We start from the raw sequence: 24,210 nt of genomic DNA, 5'->3' as shown, positions 1-24,210 counted from the left end.
AAGCATTATGTCTTAGTGTAATTGGCAGCATGTTTCTCTTGGCAGTTAAAAATTATAATGCATCCTTAAGTCTATGGTGTCTTAGAGAAATTCAGTGTGGCTCACAGTGTGTTCTGTGAGCACAGTACTTTGGAAGTTCAAAATATTTATTCCTTTCTCCCAATGCTTTCCATCAGATACCATTATGACTGATGGCTTATTTAGATATAGGAGTCATAATTCTTGTTTCTATGAGACAGTGTGCAAAGCATTGCCAGATAAAATCAAATATTATCTGCGATAGAGTACAATTATGTCATTTTTGCTGGTATTTTAGTATAGATTTGCATAATCATATTGAAGTAACTCATTAGCACATTCCACAGGCTAACACTTGTGTAAAACATCCATACTTTCTACAATTCCTAAACCCTCCTCCTAGATCTGTTAATTTCTGAAGAATAATTTTTCATTCACTCATTTCATCACATATTTATTGAGCATCTACACTATGCCAGGGGCTAGAATAGGTACATGAATGCAAAATTGACATGCAGGGGCTGGAGTTGTGGCTCAGTGCTAGAATGCTCACCTAGCATGCATGAGGCACTGGGTTCGATCCTTAGCACCACATTAAAAAAAATAATAATGTGTCCACCTAAAACTAAAAAAAAAATACATAAATAAATAAATGTTTTTTTAAAAATGACATGCAGTCAGATAGCCATGATTTTTGCCCTTTGTTTTCTTACATGCTTGCCCCCAGCAATGATGAGCATGTGGGCAAATGCAGTGAAACATGCTGAGCTCTAGGAGTCACCATGACTCCCTCAGGTCTGCTGTCCATTTTTTTTGTTTGGTTTTGTTTTCTTAGAGTGGAAAGTAGAAGCTTTATTAAAGGACAGTAGGGGGCTGGGGATGTGGCTCAAGCGGTAGCACGCTCACCTGGCATGCGTGCGGCCCAGGTTCGATCCTCAGCACCACAAACAAAGATGTTGTGTCCGCCGAAAACTAAAAAATAAATATTGAAAAACTCTCTCTCTCTCTTTTTCTCTTTAAAAATAATAAATAAATAAAGGACAGTAGAAAAGACTTCTCCCCGGAGGAAGAAGAGGACTCAAGAGGTGGAATCCCCCCCCCTTTTTTTTCATACTGGGAATTGAACTCAAGGGTGCTCTACCACTGAGCTACAATCCAGCCCTTTTTTAAAAATATCTTTATTTTGTTTATTTATTTTTATGTGGTTCTGAGGATCGAACCCAGGGTCTCACACGTGAGAGGCGAGTGCTCTACTGCTGAGCCACAACCCCAGTCTCTTGCTGTCCATTTTAAATGTTCTGTCTCCCCTGGTCTCATTCTCTTCACCTTCCTTCTTTTCTCAAACAAGAGATGTTTCTACTCATTTGTCAATTAACCCATCACCTATGGGATTGATCTACCTCCTCAGGCTTCTGCTTGACTTTGGTGCAGCAGTTATTCTATCTCTTCTTATCTTTTTTTTTGTGGGGGAGGGTGTACTAGAGATTGAACTCAGGAGCATTAGACCACTGAGCCACATCCCCAGCCCTATTTTGTATTTTATTTAGAGTCAGGGGCTCACTGAGTTGCTTAGCGCCTCACTTTTGCTGAGGCTGGCTTCAAACTGGAGATCCTCCTGCCTCAGCCTCCCTAGCCACAGGGATTACTGATGTGTGCCACTGCACCCAGCCTGTCTCTTTTTATCTTTGGAATCTTCCTTTTTATTAATACTTTACTGTTCCTTGAAACTATACTGACCTTCTTTGGAAAGAAAATCTTGGCTTTATTAGTAAATTAACTGGGATTTTCTGCCTTAACAAAGAGGTACAAACTTTACACAGCCTTTCATATTTAGTAATGTTGTGTCTATCTGCATATCTCACTTCCCCTCTAGAACAGGAAGTAGAATTTTATCCAAGTTAAAAGACAGTGAGAATAAAGACAAGAAAAACTAATGTGAGAGCTATTCATTAGGTAAAACAAGCAGAGACTATTTAAAATTTAGTTGGGGTAGGTACTGATATTGTTAAGAAATAAGATGGGGTCCAAGATGATGATTTCTAGGATAGGGCTCCTGGGATTAGGCTTCTTGAAGCAATGTACCCCCTCAATATGGAAGGAGGTCATGGGGGACAAGACCTGGAGCCAGACAGTGAACAGGACGCAACTGATTGAGCAGAGTAGAGTCTGTATTGAGAGAGGCCTGGGTTGAAACCAGAAATAGGGGGAGGATAGAGGTTGATATAATTATGATTGGGTTTATGCAGAGATTGATGGGAGGCTGCCTGTGAAACTTGTGCCAGCCATGATGACGTCATGAAGGACCCAGCATGATGGTCAGTACTTTGTCAGCTCAGACTTACTCAGCATGAGAATCTGGGACCACTAAGAATGAGAGAGGCTTTGGTGGGGATAATGTGAGGGACCTTTATTGTCATGGGCCAGTTGGGGGTCCTTGCAACCCCACAGTCACAGGCGCCTCCTTTATGGGGCTGTTTACCTTCATTGTGACACAAAATGACCGTTTTTCTCAAAAAGTAGATCTCAAAGTTTCTAGTTTCCATCAAGAAATTAAATTTGAAAACATCTATTGGACAACTCTGGATGCCCTGTACCAGTCCCTGGGACACGAAGCCCAGCATTCAGGAGAGGTGTGTGGCCCCCAGCCTAGTTTCCTGACAGCAGCAGGAGCGGCAAGCTCAGAACTTCTCAGGCAGGTCGGAAGGTCTGAAGTGTTTGGGATCTTTGCCACTTCGGCCCCACTCTTCAGCCTTCCGGTTGGCTTGAATGTTCTCCCATCCACGGTGGCCGCCTCCATAATAATACTGATTTAGGAGCCCCCGAAAATACTTGCCAGCAGTGCTAAAATCCAAAGAAGGGGGAAAGAGGAAATTAATCTGACACCTGAGATAGCTCTGCCTCCTAACTCCCTCCTCCCCTGATGCTCAAGGAATGACCAAGAGAAGCCTAGAGAAGCCAGTCCTCAAGGACAGAAAAACTAAAATATCAACGCTCTTGGGAAAAGGCATTGAATCAGCTGATTCTTTCTGTACCCTGACACAGGGCACTTTTGAGATGCCCTCTCTAGTTTTTGCTTTTTCTATAGAGGTGAGAGGCGACAACACTGACCAACTCTGCAGGCCATCCAGGCCCTGGAAGCCTAGACGGAAAGAGGACACGCCACAGGCAGAAGGGATTGGAGGGCGACCAGCTCTGCCTGCTGCTCAGTGGCATTTCCACTTTACCTTATCACTTTAGCAGCCCAGATACCCCCAGGTCCCCTTTGAGCAGCATCATAGTTCCCCCGGGCATGGAAGTATCTCTCTGAATTTTGGTGATTGGCTTCTCTCATGTCCCAATAGGCTCTCCACAAGTCCGCAGTCCCTGGAAAGGAACAAAAATGACGAATATGAACCTAGTGATGTATTGATGAAGTGGAGGAATGAAAAATTTCTACTGATTTCCAAATTTTTGCTCTTGACAAAGTAATCCTTTGAAATTATACATCGAGACAAAGATATGCAACACTAGAAATGCTACTTCTCAGTGAATTAAATTGGATTGGATTGATTAGCAGTTCTGTTGCCCTAGGCTATGTCTTATATGGTTCTGCATATGCTGTGTACAAAGAAGAGGTGGGACTGTCATGTAAGGGAGAAAAAAAAAAATGGAGAATGACACTACATCTGTAGGATCCAGGGACTGCATGGGGGATGCAGCGAGAAGAGTGTTGCACATCGATCATGGCCTGAAGAAAAAAGTTGTATGAAGGCAATTCTGATTTAAGTAAATTTGGCTGATATGGGTGTAAATTGCACAGAAAAGCTGTTGAAATAGGCATTTAATAAGTGAGGAGGTAGAATTGTCTTTGGAGAGCTCCAAAGGACATGGGAAGTGAGGTTTACCTGAAGAGCATAAATGTAAATGTTCAGCTCTCTGCTCTGCCAACTACACTCCACCTTAACTCACCTTTTAATTGGGAGAATCATACTTACCTTTCTGGTGGATTAAAAGACAACTTGAATGAATTTTATGGTCAGAATGTTGAGTGAAAGAAAGACATAAAATATACATTCTACAAGGCTCCTTATATTCAAAGATCAGAAGCAGACAAGACTAATCTTTAATAATAGAAATAAGAATAGGTGCTACCCTTGGGAAAGTTAATTAACTTTAATTAATAGAGTGCTTAGCATGTTCCACCTCTTGATCCAATGGTAGAAACATGGGTGTTTATTATATGTGTAAAAGTTTGTCAAACTGTACAGTTTACTCTATGTAAGTTATATCTCATTTTTAAAGTGTTTTTTTTTTTTTTTTTAAGAATACTGGGAAAAGCAGCTGCTCAGAACAGGTCTATGGGAAGAAGAACCACAGGAATCGTTTACTTGTGTCTGAGTTGTCCACTCAATGAATGTTTTTTATTCCTGCCACGGCTTGGGTCTAAAGTAAGCCAGCTTATTTATACCATCTCACTTGGACAAAAGAAAAGTGGAGATGGATAGTTTTAATTATTCTTTATGTACTTTCTCACTATTTGCATGTATTACTTACTTTGTGTCTATAATTCAGCCAAGTAATTTATCTCTGACATGGTATAGTGACTTCTTTCTCAGATATCTACTTAGTAATCATTCATGTTGTTCAAATTGCTTACCAAGCATCATCTTCAAGCATCTGACAGATTCTGTCACTGGGTGTGATAGCAAAACCTTAGACCATCTTTCTCATTTGTATTAACCAGAGGAATTTATAGTTTAAAATGTGATCCCTAGTCCATTTAACTTCTAAGATTCTGACTAGCACATGTACTTCTTTTAACTATATAATTCTATTTATTTGAATTTCCAGAAAAGGCAAAACTAATTGTGATGAAAAAAAAAAAATCATAACAGCGTTAAGGGTGTAGCCCAGTTGTAGGGGACTTGCTTATCATGTACAATTCCCTGGATTTGATCCCCAGAACCATACACACAAAAAGACCTTGAAAAGGAAGTTGGAAGTTGGCAGGTGGAAAGGCAGGTTGGGAGAGGGAAAAAAAAAACTTGGAAAACCATAGTTTGTCTTGCTCTTCTCATTCCCAGAAAATATATAATATATAAATATAACATAGAAATATAATTTGAAACCAGTAAAGACAATGCCAGACTCATTTGTCATTGTTTATTCAAAATACATTGAACAGTTACTTTGCTGGTTACAATTATATTTCTATGATATATTTACATATTATATATTTTCTGGGAAGCAGTAACTTCCATATTAATGCAAATTACTAGACTTTAGCCTAACATTTTTAATTTTTAAATATGTTTGCATGTATATATGTGTTTACCAACTTAGCACTGCTCTACTAAGTGCCTGAGATGTATTATCTCAAATGACTAGGCCTAATGATATAAGGAAGCTTATATCATTGTGTCTGACTCATCAGCCTGGTTTACCCACTTCTCTTTTTTTAATTGATTTTTTTAAAATTATATATAACATTAGGATTCATTTTGACATAATTATGAAAACTTGGTATAAGTTGTTCTAATTCAGTCCCCCGTATTTTCCCTTTCCCTTCCCTCCTCTCTCCCTCTGAGAGATGTACTTTTTTTTAATATTTATTTTTTAGTTTTAGGTGCACACAATATCTTTATTTTATTTTTATGTGGTGTTGAGGATTGAACCCAGTGCCTCACGCATGCCAGGCGTGCTACCACTTGAGCCACATCCTCAGCCCAAGAGATGTACTTTTAAAACAAACACACCTAGCAGATATAAATGCTGGAGGATCACACAACAAATTCTGAAATACATTGACCTAAAGAAGAAGATATTCTTCATTATACATAGAAAAAATTATCAATTACCAACAAAATTCTTTTTAAAAGCTGTTATTCAGAGACTTTTTTTCATTTTAAAAATAGCACATGAGGGCTTGGGAGATAGCAAGTATAGAGCACTTGCCTAGTGTGCTTGGAGACCTGGATTACATCCGCAGCACCACAATCAACAACAAAACCACATGAAGTTTAAAATTTAGAAAAATTGGAATTCATACACATTCACTTAAGAATCTATAAAAATTCAGTTGCAAAATTAATTACAACACACTTCAAGTTCAAAGTATTACAAAATCTAACAACATATTTTTTTCATTTTAACAATTGGCCGACAAGCTTCTTTTCCATCAGGAAAGACCGGTGTCAGTTTCCTCACCCTATCTCAGCTCAGAGTGGCTAATCAGTGAGAGCTTTCTCTTTTTAATACACAGCTATAAGTTAGAAGTTAATCTCCGTGAGCTTTGCATCCCAGTCATCGGCCATATGTCTGGGACAGGGTGGGATTTCTCTGTGCAAGTGCTGCTGTTCTCCTCTGTCCCGGGCACTCTCCCTCCCTGGGATAAAGCATAATATTTATTCAGCTCAGCCACCTCTAGCCTCCAGGGGCATATGAATTCACAACCACACTCTAGGACTAAGAAATTTTCCATCTGTGAATTCCCACAGTGAGAGCTCCCCACTGGAATTCCAGATCCCTCTGCACAAAACACCAATAGCACAGGTTGGGTCCAAATGAGGAAGCAGAAACAGATACAGAAAACCACACTCCTGCTCTGCCCCATCTGTGGCTTCTCAGGAGAACCCACATCTTGCAGTTATGTGGCCTCTGCTCAGATGAGTCCTGGGGACCACTGGATGTGCTCCCCATCCTCCAGGTTTTTACCTTGGATAGCCTCCTTGAAGAATGAATACCAGCTTTCACTGCTGACTCCCAGGACTAAGGAGCAGAAAACAATTCCTGTGCACAGCTTCATTGTGCTGAAAGGAAAGGAAGAGCAGCAGAATTAGATCTAGTTTCTGAGGTTTGGAATTTCAAAGATAGCCTAGTTCTGCATTTCCATTTGTTTATCTTAGAATTGTTACTGTATAAAAAAATTAAAATGGGGCTGGGGTTGTGGCTCAGCAGCAGAGCTCACCTAGCGAGTGCGAGGCCCTGGGTTGGATCCTTAGCACCACATAAAAATAAATAAATAAATAAATAGTATTGTGTTCAACTACAATTAAAAAATAAATATTAAAAAAATTTTGAAACAGGTTGGGGAAGAAGCATAAACCCGCCAGATCATTAGGGGGAAAAGAGAGCGATCCAAAGTGTTATTGGTTTGTGGCCCATTTGCACCCAATAAAATAGGCTAAAATCAATCAACAAGCGTTTCTTTTTTTTTTTTTTTAATTTTTTAATATTTATCTTTTAATTATCGGCGGACACAACATCTTTGTATGTGGTGCTGAGGATCGAACCCGGGCCACACGCATGCCAGGCGAGCGCGCTACCACTTGAGCCACATCCCCAAGCCCCAACAAGCGTTTCTTGAGTGCCTACTCTGCTCAGCACTGACCCCATGAAGAAATAGAACACACGATTTCTTCCCAATTAGAATGTACTAACTGTATGAGAAATGGATCTCAAAAATAAAACAAGACAATATTTCTCCCTGGAAGACAGAGTCACCTGTGGCCTTTTCTCCAGCTAAAATTCCAGGGGAAGCAGGGCTTCTAGGACCTTCTTGCGATGAAGCAGCTCCTGGTGTCTCTCCTGACTTCAGTATTAATGGGAAGAGGGGTTCCAACAACCTGCCTTGGCAAAAACCCTCTTGCTCAACCCTTCTCAGTAAATAAAAGATCAGCATATTAGGTAACAGAATTTGTTTATTCACAGTAGATTTCCAAATTGGGTTACCCAAGGTTTTAGTTTTCTGGAAATGTTTCCTAATTGCCATTTTTCTCTCTCTTTTTATAGTTTTCTATCATCACAGAAAATAGTTGTACTTGCAGAATAAATTGTAGGAGAACCAGGGTCTCTCTCCACTTTTCCCATCTGTGGCTTTCCATTCTCACCTGCCAAAGTTGCACATAGATATTATGCTCTAAGAAGTCATCAATACTAACTATTTGCAAAAGAGATGTTTGCTTATCTCTTGTGCCTTTTTTCCTAAGGAATTTAAGGACAAGGGACAAGTAAGACTTGGATCTACCAGCCAAGGGACGAACTAATGATTCTGGAAGAACAGAGGAAGGAAGGGCATACAGCAGGAAGATCAAGGGTGAGGGTCTTCTAGGTAGTAGACTCAAGATAGACGAAAGGTAGATACTTTGCTTTCATACTAACATATATTATTTATATTTTAAAAAATTAATATATCTTGGAAGTCCTTCCATATCAGTTTTGTGTTATTTATTTATTTATTTATTTGTTTGTTTGTTTTTAACAGCAGCACGATTCCATTGTTTGAATAGACCATAATTACACCACACAATATTGATGGCCACTGTGAGTGTTACTCATATTTTGATATTGTAAACAAAACAGGCTTATGTTTCATTTATTGTTTATACATCCCTGACATATGTACAAATATTTTAATTTTTAAGTAAATGACCTGATGAAAAGATATGAGACTTTAAAAATTTTTTGTAAATCACAAATTACCTTCCATGAGGTCTCTATCAATCTGTACTCTCACCAAAATGAGTGAGAATGCCTGGTTTCATACTCTCAAACCTTTTGGTGTTGGAAATTTTGGTAGATAAAATATAGCTCAGTGAAATTTTAGTTTGCATTTCTCTTATCATGAGTTTTATTTCACATCCTCCACTATGTTTAAGAGACATTTGCTTCTACTGCTATGTATAACTAATTAGAACAAATAAAAAAGAAATATTTAAAAAATTTTTAAAAAGAGCCATTTGTATTTTCTAGGGATTATACATTGATATCTTCTGTTCAAAATGGTATTTTTCTTATTGGTGTGTGGGGTGTTTATTTATTATTTTGCAAGAAATTTTTTTCTTTTTTTTCTTTTTTATTTGTTTTAGTTACACATGACAGTACAATGATCTTGACATATCATACATTTGAATCAGATGGGGTATAATTTTTCATTTTTCTGAGTGTACAGGTTGCAGAATCACATTGGTCATGCAGTCAAATATATATATACAGCAATAATAAATAATCTTTTAAAAAAATATTTTTTAATTGTACATGAATGCAGTATCTTTATTTTCTTTATGTACTTTTATGTGGTGCTGAGGATTGAACCAAGTGCCTCACACATGAAGGCGAGCACTTTATGCTGAGCCAAACCCCAGACACCAAGAATTTTTTATACAAGGAAAAATTAGCCCTTTTTCTTTCATATGAGTTACAATTATTTTTTCCAGCTTGCCATTTATATTTTCCTGTGGTGACTCAGTATGCAAAGTAATTCTATATATTCTTTATTGATATTTTCTTTAGTGCCCTCTAAATTTTGTGGTATAGTTTGACATTCCCTACTTCATGTTCCATGGGTGCTGCAGATTTTATTGTTGCTATAATATTTTCATTATTTTGTAACTATTCATTACTTTTAAAATTTTAAAATGCTGATAATATTTGCATTATTATGTAAATATGTAGTACATTTAGAACCTGTCTTAACATATCAAAATATGTTTTCAACTTTACATCATTAAGATGATTACCTGATTGTCCCAATCCCATTCATTGAATAACCCCTCCCTTATTACTACTTTGACATACAGTCTTTATTATGTACTAAATTATCATACGCACTCATGGAGATTTTTGTTCCATTGACTAGTTTTTCCTGTACATGGCTCAGTACTACACTGTCGTACTTATTCAGACTTTATTCAATGTCGTCATTGCCTTCGTTGCTCTCCTTTTTTAGAAGTAGTTGAGGTTCATTTTCTGTTATTTCCTTTACCTGTTAGTTTTTGCTTCCAAAAACACTGTTGATGATTTTTACAAATTGTGTTGCCCACCACCTGTCTCAACTGTCTCCTTGTCTGTATGGGTGTTTCAGTTGATGTGTGGGGTGTTCAGGAGTCCCATGTCCTCCCCTGCCATTCTCTCTACACCTGTTTCACTAGGCCTCAGGCCACTCTTCCTCTGCAACCACATTAACAAGATCAGCAACCACTCCACATTGCTTAGGCAAGGGTCAACTTCACAGCCTCTCAAATACTACTGACATTGATTCTGGAACTCCACATTCTCCAGTCCTCCTTCCCCAATAGCTGTTCCTTTTCAGTCTATTTTGCTGAATCCAACATTTCTCAGGACTTCTAACAAATGGAGACTCCAATGGTAGATACTGAGAACAAGCTCCAAAGGCCATGCATAGTCTTTTTGTAGTTCTGGGGGGGGGGAACTGGGGATTGAACTCAGGGGCACTCAATCATTGAGTCATATCCCCAGCCTTATTTTGTATTTTATTTAGAGACTGGTTCTCACTGAGTTGCTTAGCATCTCACTTTTGCTGAGGCTGGCTTTGAAGGTGCGATCTTCCTGTCTCAGCCTCCTGACCCGCTGGGATTACAGGCTTTGCAACCACATACTAATGAAAAACTTAGTACTCCTTGAGCAAAATAAAGTCATTAACAGGGGCTGGAGATGTGGTTCAGTGATAGAGTGCTTGCCTAGCACGCATGAAGCCCTGAGTTGGATCCCCACCAACACAAAATAGGAAACAAGCAAACAAACAAGGTCACTAATAAAAAGTGTTTTGGGAGCAAGAAAATTAATTAGTATATAATAAAATATGATCAACTTGGCATTTTCCACATGATAGCTCTTAAAAATATGTGAAAACAAAAAAAAAGTGTTTCAGTATATTCAAGCGTAAGGATAAAGGGTGACAATATAAATCATAAATGCTTGAGTAAACAAGTACTTTCTTCTTTGGATTAAACTCTGATATATTTTTAGGTTACAAATTCTAAGAAGTCAAATGATGTTGACTTAGGAATTTAGGATATAGGGATATACCAAATCTGAAAGGAAATGCCCATGAGCCATTGAGATGCAGAAGGAGAGTTGTACACCTTGAGCAACTTGCCCTTGACCTGCTCCCTTGTAAAATGAAGGAAATACACAAGTTCAGGAAAAAGTGGTGCAAAATTATGCAGTTCCACCCTGGCTCTATCTCCAGACTGGTCCCAAACTACAGCTCCTCTATAAATGTCGGACCTTCCCAACCCAAGGAGGGACTTCGCCCTCCTGAGATAGCCCACATTTTCCCTTGAGTGTGCACCTACTTCCTAAATAAACCTGTCTATGCCTTTGTCTGTGGCTCAGTCTGAAATGCTATTCCCTTATGCATGCCAAGATCCCCACTGGTCCTGAGTTGAATTTCCCTTTCCCTCTGGGAGCTTCTCAGACCCTACTCAGGAGTCACCTCTTCTCCCATGACAATGTGATCCATTACAAATTGGTCAATGAATTTCTGTACCCATTTTAGTAGTTTTTTAGTTGTACGTGGACATAATACTTTTATTTTATTTTCTTTATGTAGTGCTGAGGATCAAAATCAGTGCCTCACATGTGCTAGGCAATCGCTCTACAACTGATCTACAGTGCTGTCCTGAGCATTACTGTCATTTGACAATTTTTAACACCTTCAAACTTGACCCTCCCGGAACCCTAAGTTAAAATGCCTTGAGACTGCTCTCACCAGCCAGTCTGATGTCAATATCCATACTGTCATGTTGATCTTGCCCATGTCTTATTGTGAAATAAACTCACCCTCAAATATCCCAAATCTCCTTTACCTCCATGTCTACTAGTGCTTTCAGATTAGAACTATATGAGAAAGTTCTCTTGGGATTTACTATAGCAACAGCTTCCCTACTAATCAAATTGACAACTAATTTAATGACTTTAGCTTATAAATCTCACTTTCTCATCAATCTCCTACCCTTAAGAGTCCTCCTTCATTCCACTTTCAAAGCAAAAATGGAGACCTGTAATCAATTTGTTTACTTTGAGCCCCATATCCACATTTCCTTGACTGTCTGTGGTCCTGGAGCTGGACCCTTAAACACCTCACTCTGGCCAGCTGTGCAGGATGCTAATCTCTGTCAGTAGAGGGCAATGGAGAAATAGGGGGAAATGAAGATCTTCCTGGTACCCTGCTTTGGCTTCCCAGGCTCCTGTGAGGATCCTCCCCTGCCACACCCAGTGACACTCAGCCCAGGGAGTTTTAGTGAAACCTGAAGGACGTGGTTGTTTCAACAATTTCTGTGGCACCTCAATTAGATTTTCAGTGTGTTCAACAGCACTCCACTTCTGTTAGCCTGAGCTGCCATAACAAGGTACCACAGGTGGCTTCCACACAGATATTTATTTTTCAAAATTCTGAACACCAGGATGTTCTAGATGAAGGTACACGCTAATTGAGCACCTGGTGACTGTGCTCTTCCTGGCTTACAAACATGTACCTCCTTACTGTGACCTTGTGGGTTTCAGAGAGAGAGAGGCTCTTTGTTGTCTTCACTCATAAGGACTATCGGTTCAGGTCCAAATAAAGCCACTCTGGGAAAAAGGCTTCAGCACATGAAGTGGAGAGCATACAACTCACTCAGAAATCCATCCCTTCCACAGCTGGCTTTCCAGAGAGATCAGTAGCATGCTTTCTGCTACTCCCATGAGAACAGCTTCTGAGCATGTTTATAGCTCCCTCACCCCACATTCCCAGTGAGCACAGTGGCTCCTGGACAGCATGCTATCAAGTTCCATTGCTATCTCTATAGAGTTCCTGTTTCTCAGCTTTGACTATGGCACCCAACAAAACATTCTCTCCATGTAATGGGCTATAGATTTGCCTAGGAGAACCAAATGTCTACCTCTAGGGAGGATCATACAAAGTTTATACCCTCCTGATTTATTATCCATGGTGGTAACTATTGTTGATAATTAAGCATTCCTAGTATTAAAATTTCCCTTTTCAAATCTCTGCCTGGTTTGTCTCCTACAGGACCTGACTGATAAGGAGATCTTTTCCACCATGACTGTTCTTCACAAATACAACACCACAAATGGTGTTCACTTACATCTTTATTTAGGCTTGAAATAAGGCAATAAAAATAGAGTGGGAGACACTGCTCTGAAGGTATTTCTTGGATAGAATGAACAGAAATTGGTGAATAATTGGCTTTGCAGATGTTGCTAAAAATTAAGCAGAAAACCAAGATGGTGGTATCTGGGGCAGGATAACAGAGCCAGCCTTCCCATAGCCATGCCCCATGTCTCCAAAGGCAGACGAACTGAGGACTAAGGCCCTGGGGGCAGAGAAGGTGATAGGACACAGTTGTCAGGAGTAGGTGGTTTGGACATGGAAAGGCCTGGAAATAGCAACAGCTAACCACGGGGGCCTGGACAAGTGAGAGAGTCTGATTCTGAGAAGGCTCAGTGCCAGTATCTGTCTGTGTTGTGTGACCACTGAAATCACATCCCCTACACACTGAGGTCCAGGCTGGATCATCCTGGTGTTTATTGTTCACCACTTTGTACCAAACATCCCACCCTCAATGTGAAATATAACACCCACATGCTAGAATTTCCATCTCTTATGCATTTATTGAACAACAACTGTGGGCCATCTATCCATTTATGTGGACAGAGGATGCAGTGATTTCATATCCCAATCTTTGGGGGCTCACAGTCAGTCTCCTGAGACAAAATGAAGATGAAGCTCAGTATTTACCAGGCAGCCCTTTAGGTCTGTATTTATTAGGGTCTTCTCCTCTCCTGCCCGCTCTGTTGGCTTCCTGGTCTGCCTGGGAGTCCTCATGTCCTCGGCCAAAAAATTCCTGAATGTTCTCTCTGGCATCACTGAAATCAAGCAAGACAGCAAGGAGATTCCTCAGAAGGCTGATAAACCCCAGACTACCCTCCCAATTCTCTGCTGTCCAGGGGATGGCACTGAGGGGAGCCCAGGAAGATCAAGGAAGAGGGGCTGAGATACCACCCTTGCCTGGCACAGCCCTACTCAACCTGGCTCTTCACCCTGAACCTGGATGAACAGCACCAGGGAGGGAGGGTTAGGGATCACTCTGTGGCCCTCCCTTTCTCTAGTTCTGAGTTGGCACACATATCCTCAGCCATCTCTGGCTCTGTCAATGGCCCAGGCCCTGCACTGACCATGGTGGAGGGCTAGGCAGAGAGGACAGGAGGAAGACTCAAGCCTCACAGAAAACTGCTGCCAGGCTCATTCCCTCCTGATCCCCAGGGCAGTCAAGCTCTGCTCACCCAGGCCTGGCATCCCCAGGAACCTGCCTTACCTGATCACTTCAGCAGCCCAGGCACCCCCAGGTCCCCTTCGGGCAGCGTCATAGTTCCCTCGGGCATGGAAGTATTTGTCTGCACCTATGAAATTTGCTTCTTTCATGTCCTGGTAGGCTCTCCACATGTCCCAACTTCCTGAATTGGAAAAGAAAAGACAAAAGGGATATCAAGTATACATAAAGATCGTGACAACACCTTCAAGGGGGATCCAGGAATTAATATATTCAAAATTTCATCTGTGATTTTTGCACCCATAGATATCATGGGTTGAGTGGAATCGTCTCTATTCCTAGCTGGCTTCTGCAAGTCACTCTAGTGAGAGTTGTTAGGGGCCACACCTGTTTGTCTTTGGTGGTCCACTGTGCTGGGGTGAGCTTCACCATACTTAGATGTGCTATGTTTAAGGACAGAAGGGAGGTGTCATTGTCAAACAGGATTCCTCACCTTCAGCACTGTTGAAAAAATTGGGTCACGTGGTTCTCTGTTGTTCAGGGCTGCCCTGAGTCCTGTAGGATATTCACCAGCTCTCTGGTCTGCCACTAGATGTTGGCAGCAAATTCGCCCAGTGGGACAACCAAAGACATTGCCACACATTGAAAATGTCCCCTGGGCCAGCACATTACACCGGGTCCAGAACCACTGTTCCAGAATGAAGTTCCATGTGATTAGAAATTGCAGTGAGGGAGGGGGCATCCAGGAGGGGAAAGCCTGAGTGGGCTGCAGACATGAGGCACTTCTGCCCTGACTCCCAAGGAAAATGTGTTTCTGTACCCTAAATGCACATCACTGTGACATGAGTGCCTCTGGCAAGCTCAGTGAAGTGCACTGATGCTGTGGTTGCTTGAGGAAACCCTAGTGTAATGGTTCTCACCTGGGTTGGCCTGTTTTGATCACCTGGGGAGATACTGAAAGTCCTGACACCCAGAACACAACCCTGCCCAATTCCTCAGACTATATGAGGAGGAAGAAAATCCAAGCATCCACAGGGTTTAAACTCCAGGTGATTTCACGTGTGCCTGACATTGTTGACAATGGAATTTTAGGAAGTGGTGAGCAGACACATCAACTGGGCTAAATTGGCTTCATATATAGCTCATTGGAAACCTCTACTCTGCCACCTGCTTTTTTCAGTCCCTTTAAAGAAATGCTCCTCAGTGTACCTGGGGCATCCTGCCACACAAGATAGCACAACATAAGACTGGCTCCAGGCCTTCAGAGTGCTCCAAGTAAACCCTAGAGCCATCTCTCCACCACCCTTACCTTGAGCAGCTTCCCTCACGAATGAAAACACCCCACCACTGACTGCCAGGACCAAAGAGCAAAACACCAGGCCTGTGAGAAGCTTCATGGTGCTGAAATGAAAGAGAGGCATAATCAGCCACCGATGAGACTGGCACCTTTCCCTTTGACATTTATATCCTAAGAGAGCCTAGTTCTTCATTTCTACTGGTTCTCGTTATAGTGCTAGTAGTTCCTCTAGGAAATCTGGCAATAGGAACTCACTTGGTACCAAAAGCCTTCACTCTGACCCCATCAGCCCTGAATCCAAGTCTGTCTGAGAGAATAGCATGGTGGCTCCAACAGAGGATAGGGGAGTTGGGACCAGATTGCCACTCTAGAGGAGGCTATAATGCATTCTCCATGGGTCCCCTAAACCCAATCCACACCACACATGAGATAAATAAATAAATAAAAATGTAAGGGATCATTCCGTTCAAAGAAAATCACATCTTGATAGGAAAGAGAAAATAGAGTAAAGGTTTAAAAACTCACTCCTTGCACTTGACAATCACCTGACGTCTTGTTGGGTGGATCTGCTGGTCGCGGAAGGACAGGGAGAGAAGGCTGCTATTTATCCTGAGCATTCCCCTCTGAGGTCATGGGCAGGGAGGGAGAGCCAACCTGCATTCCTGGAAAGTCTCTGCAGGTCATTTCCTGTAAAAATCTGCAATAGAAATCTTACTGGACTCTAGGTGTTCTTCATCCATGGGTCATTTTCCTCAGTTGTGCAATTTGAAGACACAACAGAGCTTTGCTCTGCATTTGGCAGCTCCATGAGTCAGGTGAGCAGCTCTGCTGCTTAGCTCTGAGGGAGAAGAGGTAATGGAGATGAGGCGATGGAGGGGCAGGGAAAGAGCACTAAGATGGTGCCCCAGTGTGCTGTGAGGTGAGGAGCAAGAGGGGCTCCTGCAGCCAGGATCTTGCTTTCCAAGTCACTGACTCAGGAAGGGGCCTGCTGGGCCAGAGGGCAGATGCTTCAACAGTTAAGTCCTGCTGGGTTTCTATTTAAAGTCTTTGAGCTACAAAACTGGCAGGCTAGCCCCACACACCTCAGGTGTATCTAAGCTCTCAAAGGCATAGAAAATGCCTGCTCAGCTGATTTAGCGAATTAGAAAATGTAAATCCTAGAGACCCACATAGTGGGAGGAAAGCTTCTGGGTGTAAGGAGCTAAAGTGTAATTTATGAAGCTTATAATAAAGCATTATGAAGGTAAAATCTGCAGTGGGAAAATGGGAGCCCAACTGGGAAGGGTTAAGCATCCAGGCAGGTGAAAGTTGGGGAGAGCACTTTGAGCTATATTACCCTGTGGGTTTTGCAGGGTGAGAGTGTCACTATCTGGCCTCTTTCACTGTGAATCTCAGCCAAGTAAGCCCTGCTCTGCAGGAGCTGGTGCTGGAAATGAGTTCCAAGGCTCCCACAAGAGCTCAGCAAGGCTAAGGCTTGTATGTATGTGAACAGTCACCAGCTCTCAAGAGAAAACCTCTCATTACTTACCTTAACCGAAACATTCTAGAAAGAGAATTCTGGGCACCATAGTTCAGCCTAAAGAAAGGAATATCATTTACAAAACTCTCTAAATTGAGTTAAAGAGAAAGTCTGATTCTGTGCCTGAAACCAAATGAAATTGATTGTTACCCCTTCCTTTTGCTGGATGCTACTTGGAGCAGCAAGGGCTACTCGTCACTCAAACCTCTTGCTTTTTTAGTCAACAGTTATATTCTCATTTTTTACTCATAAAAAGGATTACAGACTCTTACACTCTTTTTAAAAATGTTTTTTGTGTGTTATAGTTACACATAATAGTTGGATTCATTTTGACATAATAATACATGAATTGAATTGAATTTACTCCATTTCAGTCCCCAGTGCCTCCTGGTTCTTCCCCTTCCTCTACTCCATTGGTGTTTCTTCTATTTATTTTTTTAATTGGTGCTTTATAGATACCCATGAGGTGGAATTTTCTGTAAATTTTTTAAAAAATATTTTTAGTTGTTCATGGACACAATACCTTTATTTTGTTTACGTAGTTTTATGTGGTGCTGGGAATAGAACCCAGGGCCCCACACCTGCTAGGCAAGTGCTCTACCACTGAGCTAAACCCCAGCCGCTCTCTGTGAATAATTCTGTCAAATTAATTCTTGCCGCAGTCTGGCTGGGCACAAATCAGGAGCCACTCAAGAGGAACAAACTTTATTTTTGAACTCCAGCAGCACACTCTACACATGCTCCCGGGAACTCTCCCGAATGCCACCTACCAGGCTCCTCCAGCAACCACCAACCAGAAATCCCTCCTCCGACACTTCCCCAACCAATGAGAACTCTTCAGGAATCCCCGGGAGAGCTCAACCTGAACTCAAGGGGAACTCCTAGAGAACTCAAAAGTCATCATCTTAATGGCTTGCTGGCATCGCCTCTCAACCACTACTTCTGGCAAAAATGCCATGCGTCATCCCGACTCGGCTGTGGCCCTCAAAATTCTGCATTTCCTTCCTTTTCCATTCATCTTCCCTCCCCCCTCAATCTCCTTCCTGTACTCCAATGATATTCCCTCTATCCTCCTGAGATCTGATCTCCCTCCTTTGTTCCCTTACTTTCCTCTAGCATCTCCATATGAGAGAAAACATTAGACTTTAGATTTTCTGAGTCTGTCTTATTTCACTTTGCACAATGATCTCTAAGTCCATTCACCCATTTAGTGGAAAATGTCATATGTTCATTCTTTTTTATTGTTGAGTAAAACTCTGCTTAATCCCTTCTAGACACATTCTTAATTGAATAATATATCTAGCATATGGGAGAAGAGAGATATGTAATGGAGGAAGGGTAGAATCTTCAACAAATGGTGCTGGGAAAACTGGAAATCCATATGCAACAAAATGAAACTGAATCCCTTTCTCTCGCCATGCACAAAAGTTAATTCAAAATGGATCAAGGAGCTTGATATCAAATCAGAGACACGCCGTCTCATAGAAGAAAACGTTGGCTACGATCTACATACTGTGGGGTCGGGCTCCAAATTCCTCAATAGGACACCCATAGCACAAAAGTTAATAACTAGAATCAACAAATGGGACTTACTCAAACTAAAAAGTTTTTTCTCAGCAAAAGAAACAATAAGAGAGGTAAATAGAGAGCCTACATCCTGGGAACAAATCTTTACTCCTCACACTTCAGATAGAGCCCTAATATCCAGAGTATACAAAGAACTCAAAAAATTAGACAATAAGAGAACAAACAACCCAATCAACAAATGGGCCAAGGACCTGAACAGACACTTCTCAGAGGGGGACATACAATCAATCAACAAGTACATGAAAAAATGCTCACCATCTCTAGCTGTCAGAGAAATGCGAATCAAAACCACCCTAAGATACCATCTCACTCCAGTTAGATTGGCAGCCATTATGAAGTCAAACAACAACAAGTGCTGGCGAGGATGTGGGGAAAAGGGTACACTTGTACATTGCTGGTGGGACTGCAAATTGGTGCAGACAATTTGGAAAGCAGTATGGAGATTTCTTGGAAAGCTGGGAATGGAGCCACCATTTGACCCAGCTATTCCCCTTCTCGGTCTATTCCCTAAAGACCTAAAAAGAGCATGCTACAGGGACACTGCTACATCCATGTTCATAGCAGCACAATTCACAATAGCAACACTGTGGAACCAACCTAGATGCCCTTCAATAGATGAATGGATAAAAAAAATGTGGCATTTATACACAATGGAGTATTACTCTGCATTAAAAAATGACAAAATCATAGAATTTACAGGGAAATGGATGGCATTAGAGCAGATTATGCTAAGTGAAGCTAGCCAATCCCTAAAAAACAAATGCCAAATGTCTTCTTTGATATAAGGAGAGTAACTAAGAACAGAGTAGGGTCGAAGAGCATGAGAAGAAGATTAACATTAAACAGGGATGAGAGGTGGGAGGGAAAGGGAGAGAGAAGGGAAATTGCATGGAAATGGAAGGAGACCCTCAGAGTTATACAAAAGTACATACAAGAGGAAGTGAGGGGAAAGGGAAAAATAATACAAGGGGGACAAATGAATGTCAGTAGAGGGGGCAGAGAGAGAAGAGAAGAGGGGAGGGGAGGGGAGGGGAGGGGAGGGGGGATAGTAGAGGATAGGAAAGGCAGCAAAACACAACAGACACTAGTATGGCAATATGTAAATCAATGGATGTGTAACTGATGTGATTCTGCAATCTGTATATGGGGTAAAAATGGGAGCTCATAACTCACTTGAATCAAAGTGTGAAATATGATATATCAAGAACTATGTAATGTTTTGAACAGCCAACAATAAAAAATTTAAAAAAAAGAGAGAGACATGTCAAGATTTTCTTTTTGCTTTACATCATATATGTTTCAGATTCAAAGACCTGAGTGATAGCCATCCCTATTTGACCCTGGAAAGTCTGTCCATAGGCCAGTGTGGTGATGCATGCCTATAATCCCAGGAGAAATTGGAAGTTCAAAGCCAGCCTTAGCAACCAATGAGGGCCTAAGCAACTTAGCAAGATCCTGTCTCAGAGCTAGATGATGCTTTTTGGAACACACTTTGGAACACACTCTTGTAAAATGAACATCTGTTTCTAATGCACTTACTTTCAATTACCCAGGTTCTGACAATGTAAGATTGTGTTTGTGATTACATAGTTGAATGGATTACAATATTTATGTATTAATTACACCAGAAGGATCGGCTAGGGAGTTTTGTTGCTGTTTCTTGTGATGCTAGGGATTGAACCCAGGGCCTCATACATGTTAGGTAAGAAATCTACCACTAAGCCATATCCCCAGCCCTGGTGGGTGTTTTAAGAAAACAAATTCCTGGGCCAGAATGTTGGAGGTGCTGGTCAGCAACTTTGAGTGGTCTTCAATAGTATCTGTGTTTGAAATTTTCCCTGTTTTATAGGTAACTTGTACAGAGAACATTGCTTTGTTGGGAAAGAGAGTGATAAATAATGTGGCACAGACTCAAAATAGCACAGGCCAAAGAGGATCTGTGGGAGATGGGGAGGTAAAGAAAGGAGAAATAGCAGTGGGACCAAAAGGACATAGATCCTACTGTTCCACTTTAAAAGGAACTGCAAGAGGAGCACCCCATGGGTGAGGATGAACATAAAGTGTGATCCACAGAGATAGGGTGGTTTTAGGTTGTTGCAATGGTGAATGAAGTAGGCAGAACAGATTTCTGGCTACAGCTCACCAGAAGGCAAAAGGGGAAGAGAAGGATGGAGATTGACCCAGAGAGAAACTATTTTTGTGCAGGGAAAGCAGGTCAGGCTGGGAGAGATAAAGGCAACAGTGGCTTAGCACATGGGCCAGCAACAGAAGATGGGGTTCTTTCTTGCTCTGGTGCTGAGTGTGGGGTGTTGTGCAAAGGAGGGCAGATTCTTAGGAGCCAGCAGAAGGACCTCCCCAGAGGCCCACATGGACTGCACAATGAAGCCCTGGGGATGCCCTCCAAATCTCCTCCCACAGGGGCTAATACTACTATTCACAGAAGTTCTGGACAGATGGAGGGCACTGGGAGGAGGGTAGATAAATCATGGTGAGTGAAAGGTAGATAAGAGCTAAGGTTCCAACATGTGTGCAACAGGAAGCATCTATGAGTAGGAAGTTTGCTCTTAGAGCTGAGCACAGCCTATAAATGTGGATGCAATAGGTCTCCTAGGCCAGGTCTGCTTTTTGAGACCTAGACAGAGGAGTCTCCCCCGAGGAAGGGTGCTCCGTTTTTCTGTGAACTCATGGAGTCACAAACACTTTGTTCCTCTGTCATATAGGCACATGTCCTAGGAATGACTTTCTGTTACTCATAAAGATGAATGAGCTGAGCTCTGGGGCATATGCCTGAAATCACAGAGCCTCAGGAGGCTGAAGCAGGAGCATCACAAATAAGCGGTCAACATAGGCAACTCATTGAGAACCTCTCTGTAAATAAAAAGGTCTGGGGGTATACCTCAGAGGCACAATGCCCTTGGGTTCAATCCCTTCTAACAAAATCAAAAATTACAACTAAAGATGAATCTGCCTGTAAACCCTTTCTGAAGGGAAGCTTTAGAGCATCTAAGGGAACCTTTCAAGGACCGGCACCCAGGACACATTCCGCCCTGTGGCTTATGCTCTTCCTACTCTAGTTCTTTGCCTCCAGAACATCCCAAATGTTCCTTTCTTGGAATTTGTAAACCCCTTGACAAGAGGAGGGGTGGATTATGGTAAATCACAGGTTGAGTGGTTTGGATTGGAAGAATGCCATAGGGCACAGCAATATCAGCTCTGGCAGCCAACACCTGAACATTGTCCCCTTGCTGTCTTGCCATGCTTCTACCACAAAGTTCCATTACTAAACACCCCAATACCTATCCAGTAGAGGCTGTGCCATTGGGTTCCCTCCTAGCAAAGATCCTCAAATCTGGCCACCTGGACTTGGAAGCAGCTTGGCATTGAAGTAAAGAGCCATGTCTTGGGCTCAGACAGAACTGGTGTGACTTCTGCTCTGCCATACTGACGTGGGGGCGGGGGTTTCCACATACTCGAGAAGTGCAGATGACATTTGGTCAAAGAAATGATTCTTTAGTGAAAGGCCACCTAGGAAGTTGGACATCAAATGGTGTCTATGTTTCTAGGTAGTGGGAAGCTCATGTTACTCTGGGTCTTCAGAATTTCACAAGTTCAATCATGCATCACTTAAAGGCAGGGATGTGTTCTGACTGATGCATGAGGCTATCATGCTGTTGAGTGGACATCTTCGAGTGAAGGTCAGTCAGTCCATGTGGCCTCTTGACTCCATCAGGACACACAGTGGATACAAATGTATGAGACTGCTGCTGGCAGCACAGGGCATAGTGTTCTACAGCAAGGCTTTCTTTTACTAAGAAGAAGTCATAGTGTAGACTAGGAAATACCAATAAAATGTGGGGTAGAGTCAGGCTTGGTGGCTCATGCCTGTCATCCCAGTGACTTAGGAGGCCGAGGCAGCAGGATCACAAGTTCAAGGCCAAGGTCAGCAACTTAGTGAGAAGTCTTAAGAAACTTAGAGAGACTCTGTCTCAAAATTAAAAGAAAAAAAAAAAAAAAACGTCTGGTTCGTAGCTCTGTGGTTAATTGCCCTTGGGTTCTAATTTCATCCTCAGTACCCCCCCCATAATAGTGTGACATAGTAAATACATAAACAGTAACATAGTCATTTATTATCATCATCTACTATTATATGCATACAGAACTTTTGGTGTAATACTTTTATGTAACTGGCAGTGTTGTAGGTTTGTTTACAACAGCATTACACAAACATGTGACTAATAACCTGGAGTACAGTGTTATTGTGGTTATCACATTGCTAGGTGGTAAGAGTTTTTCACTTCTATTATTCTATGAGCATGACTTTGTCTATTCATGCACCAGTTAGTGAGTGCCTTCTATGGGACAGCCACTCCATGACATGTTGGGCAGAAAATGGGCATCAAATCCAGGCTGTGTCTTCATAAAAATGAGTCTTATAATTGGGGGATAATGATTATAAATATATAAGAGAAATCTCACACTTATTTGATGATAAAACCTGTAAGATTCCGATCAATAAACAAGAAAGATTATGTGTACAAAAATTTGATTAAAGAAAAAGTAAGGTTTCACCAAGGATCCTATGATTGTATTCTCCCTAAAGAACAACAGTCTCCAGCTACTCTACCAGCCAAGAGATGAAGTAATGATCTGGCAAAACAGAGGAAGAAAGGGCATACAGCAGGAAGATCAAGGGTAAGGGTCTTCTAGGTAGTTGATTCAAGATAGATGATAGATAGATACTTCGTTTTCATACCAACATATATTACTTATATTTTAAAAATTTAATATATCTTGGAAATCCTTCCATATCAGTTTTGTGTTATTTATTTGTTTGTTTTTAACAGCAGCACATGATTACGCTGTTTGAATAGACCATTATTACACAATACAATATTGATGGCCGCTGTGAGTGTTACTCATATATTGCTATTGTAAACAAAACAGGCTTATACTTCATTTATTGTTTATACATCTCTGGAACATGTACAAATATTCTCTAGAATAAATTTTTAAGTAAGTGACCTGGTGAAAAGATAGGAGACTTTAAAAACTTTTATGTAGGTCACAAATTACCTTCCATGAGGTCTCTATAAATCTGCACTCTCACCAAAATGCGTGAGAATGCCTAGTTCCACACTTTCTCTTACATAGTATACTATCAAACCTTTTGATGTTTGAAATTTTGGTAGATAAAATATAGCTCAGTGTAATTTTAGTTTTTTATTTCTCTTATTATGAGCTTGATTTCACATCCTCCCCTGTGTTTAAGAGACATTTGCTTCTACTGTCAGGTATAACTACTTAGAACAAATAAAAAAGAAATATTTAAAAAATTTTAAAAAGAGCCATTTGTATTTTTTAGGAATTATACAATGATATCTTCTTTTCAAAATGGTATTTTTCATATTGGTGCTTGGTGTGTTTATTTATTATTTTGCAAGAATTTTTTAAAAAATATTTTTTAGTTGTACATGAATGCAGTATTTTTATTTTATTTACTTTTATGTGGTGCTGAGGATTGAACCAAGTGCCTCACACGTGGAGGCAAGCACTTTACTGCTGAGCCACACCCCAGACACCAAGAATTTTTTATACAAGGAAAAATTAGCCCTTTTTCTTTGATATGAGTTACAATTATTTTTTCCAGCTTCCATTTATATTTTCATGTGGTGATTCAGTATGCAAAGTAATTCTATATATTCTTTATTGATATTTTCGTTAGTGCCCTCTAAATT

At 41.1% G+C, this 24,210-nt stretch overlaps 1 protein-coding gene and 1 long non-coding RNA gene across 5 annotated transcripts in view; one reads left to right on the top strand and one right to left on the bottom strand.

Moving 5' to 3' along the window:
* The window catches only part of LOC139706871 (uncharacterized), a 29,461-nt gene that overhangs the window by 3,876 nt on the left and 1,375 nt on the right, over positions 1-24,210 (top strand). The window contains exons 2-4 of one of the 2 annotated variants that reach the window (XR_011708547.1): positions 4,322-4,445; positions 7,986-8,132; positions 8,261-9,328. This is a non-coding gene — a long non-coding RNA (uncharacterized lncRNA). Of the gene's footprint in view, positions 1-4,321; positions 4,446-7,985; positions 8,133-8,260; positions 9,329-24,210 lie in introns of those variants that run through there. The other variant, XR_011708546.1, reaches the window with a different exon arrangement.
* Positions 2,384-18,778, bottom strand: LOC114098241 (serum amyloid A-5 protein-like). Of its 3 annotated transcripts, XM_071616354.1 has the most exons (5): positions 15,382-15,469; positions 14,118-14,256; positions 6,712-6,806; positions 3,243-3,381; positions 2,384-2,859 (listed from the first exon to the last, which is right to left on the bottom strand). In XM_071616354.1, the coding sequence occupies exons 1-5, from the start codon at positions 15,467-15,469 to the stop codon at positions 2,697-2,699; spliced, it is 624 nt and encodes a 207-aa protein (XP_071472455.1). In that variant the 3' UTR covers positions 2,384-2,696. The 3 variants fall into 3 exon arrangements, with proteins under 3 accessions (XP_071472455.1, XP_071472453.1, XP_071472454.1); XM_071616352.1 differs by lacking the exons at positions 14,118-14,256; positions 15,382-15,469 and adding an exon at positions 7,501-7,663; XM_071616353.1 differs by lacking the exons at positions 2,384-2,859; positions 3,243-3,381; positions 6,712-6,806; positions 15,382-15,469 and adding exons at positions 13,513-13,668; positions 18,731-18,778.

Source organism: Marmota flaviventris, chromosome 9 (genome assembly GCF_047511675.1).
Source record: "Marmota flaviventris isolate mMarFla1 chromosome 9, mMarFla1.hap1, whole genome shotgun sequence".
In the NCBI taxonomy this organism is placed as follows: Eukaryota; Metazoa; Chordata; class Mammalia; order Rodentia; family Sciuridae; genus Marmota; species Marmota flaviventris.
The sequence above is the reverse complement of the archived record's forward strand: the minus strand, read 5'-3'. Positions and strand labels throughout refer to the sequence as shown.

Coding starts and splice junctions, on each gene's coding strand:
- LOC114098241 (XM_071616354.1), bottom strand. CDS start 15,469: ATGAAGCTTCTCACAGGCCTGGTGTTTTGCTCTTTGGTCCTGGCAGTC. Junction 6,807..14,117: donor TGGGCTGCTGAAGTGATCAG/GTAAGGCAGGTT, acceptor CTTTCCTTTCAG/CACAATGAAGCTGTGCACAG. Junction 3,382..6,711: donor CTTCAAGGAGGCTATCCAAG/GTAAAAACCTGG, acceptor GTTCCTTTCCAG/GGACTGCGGACTTGTGGAGA.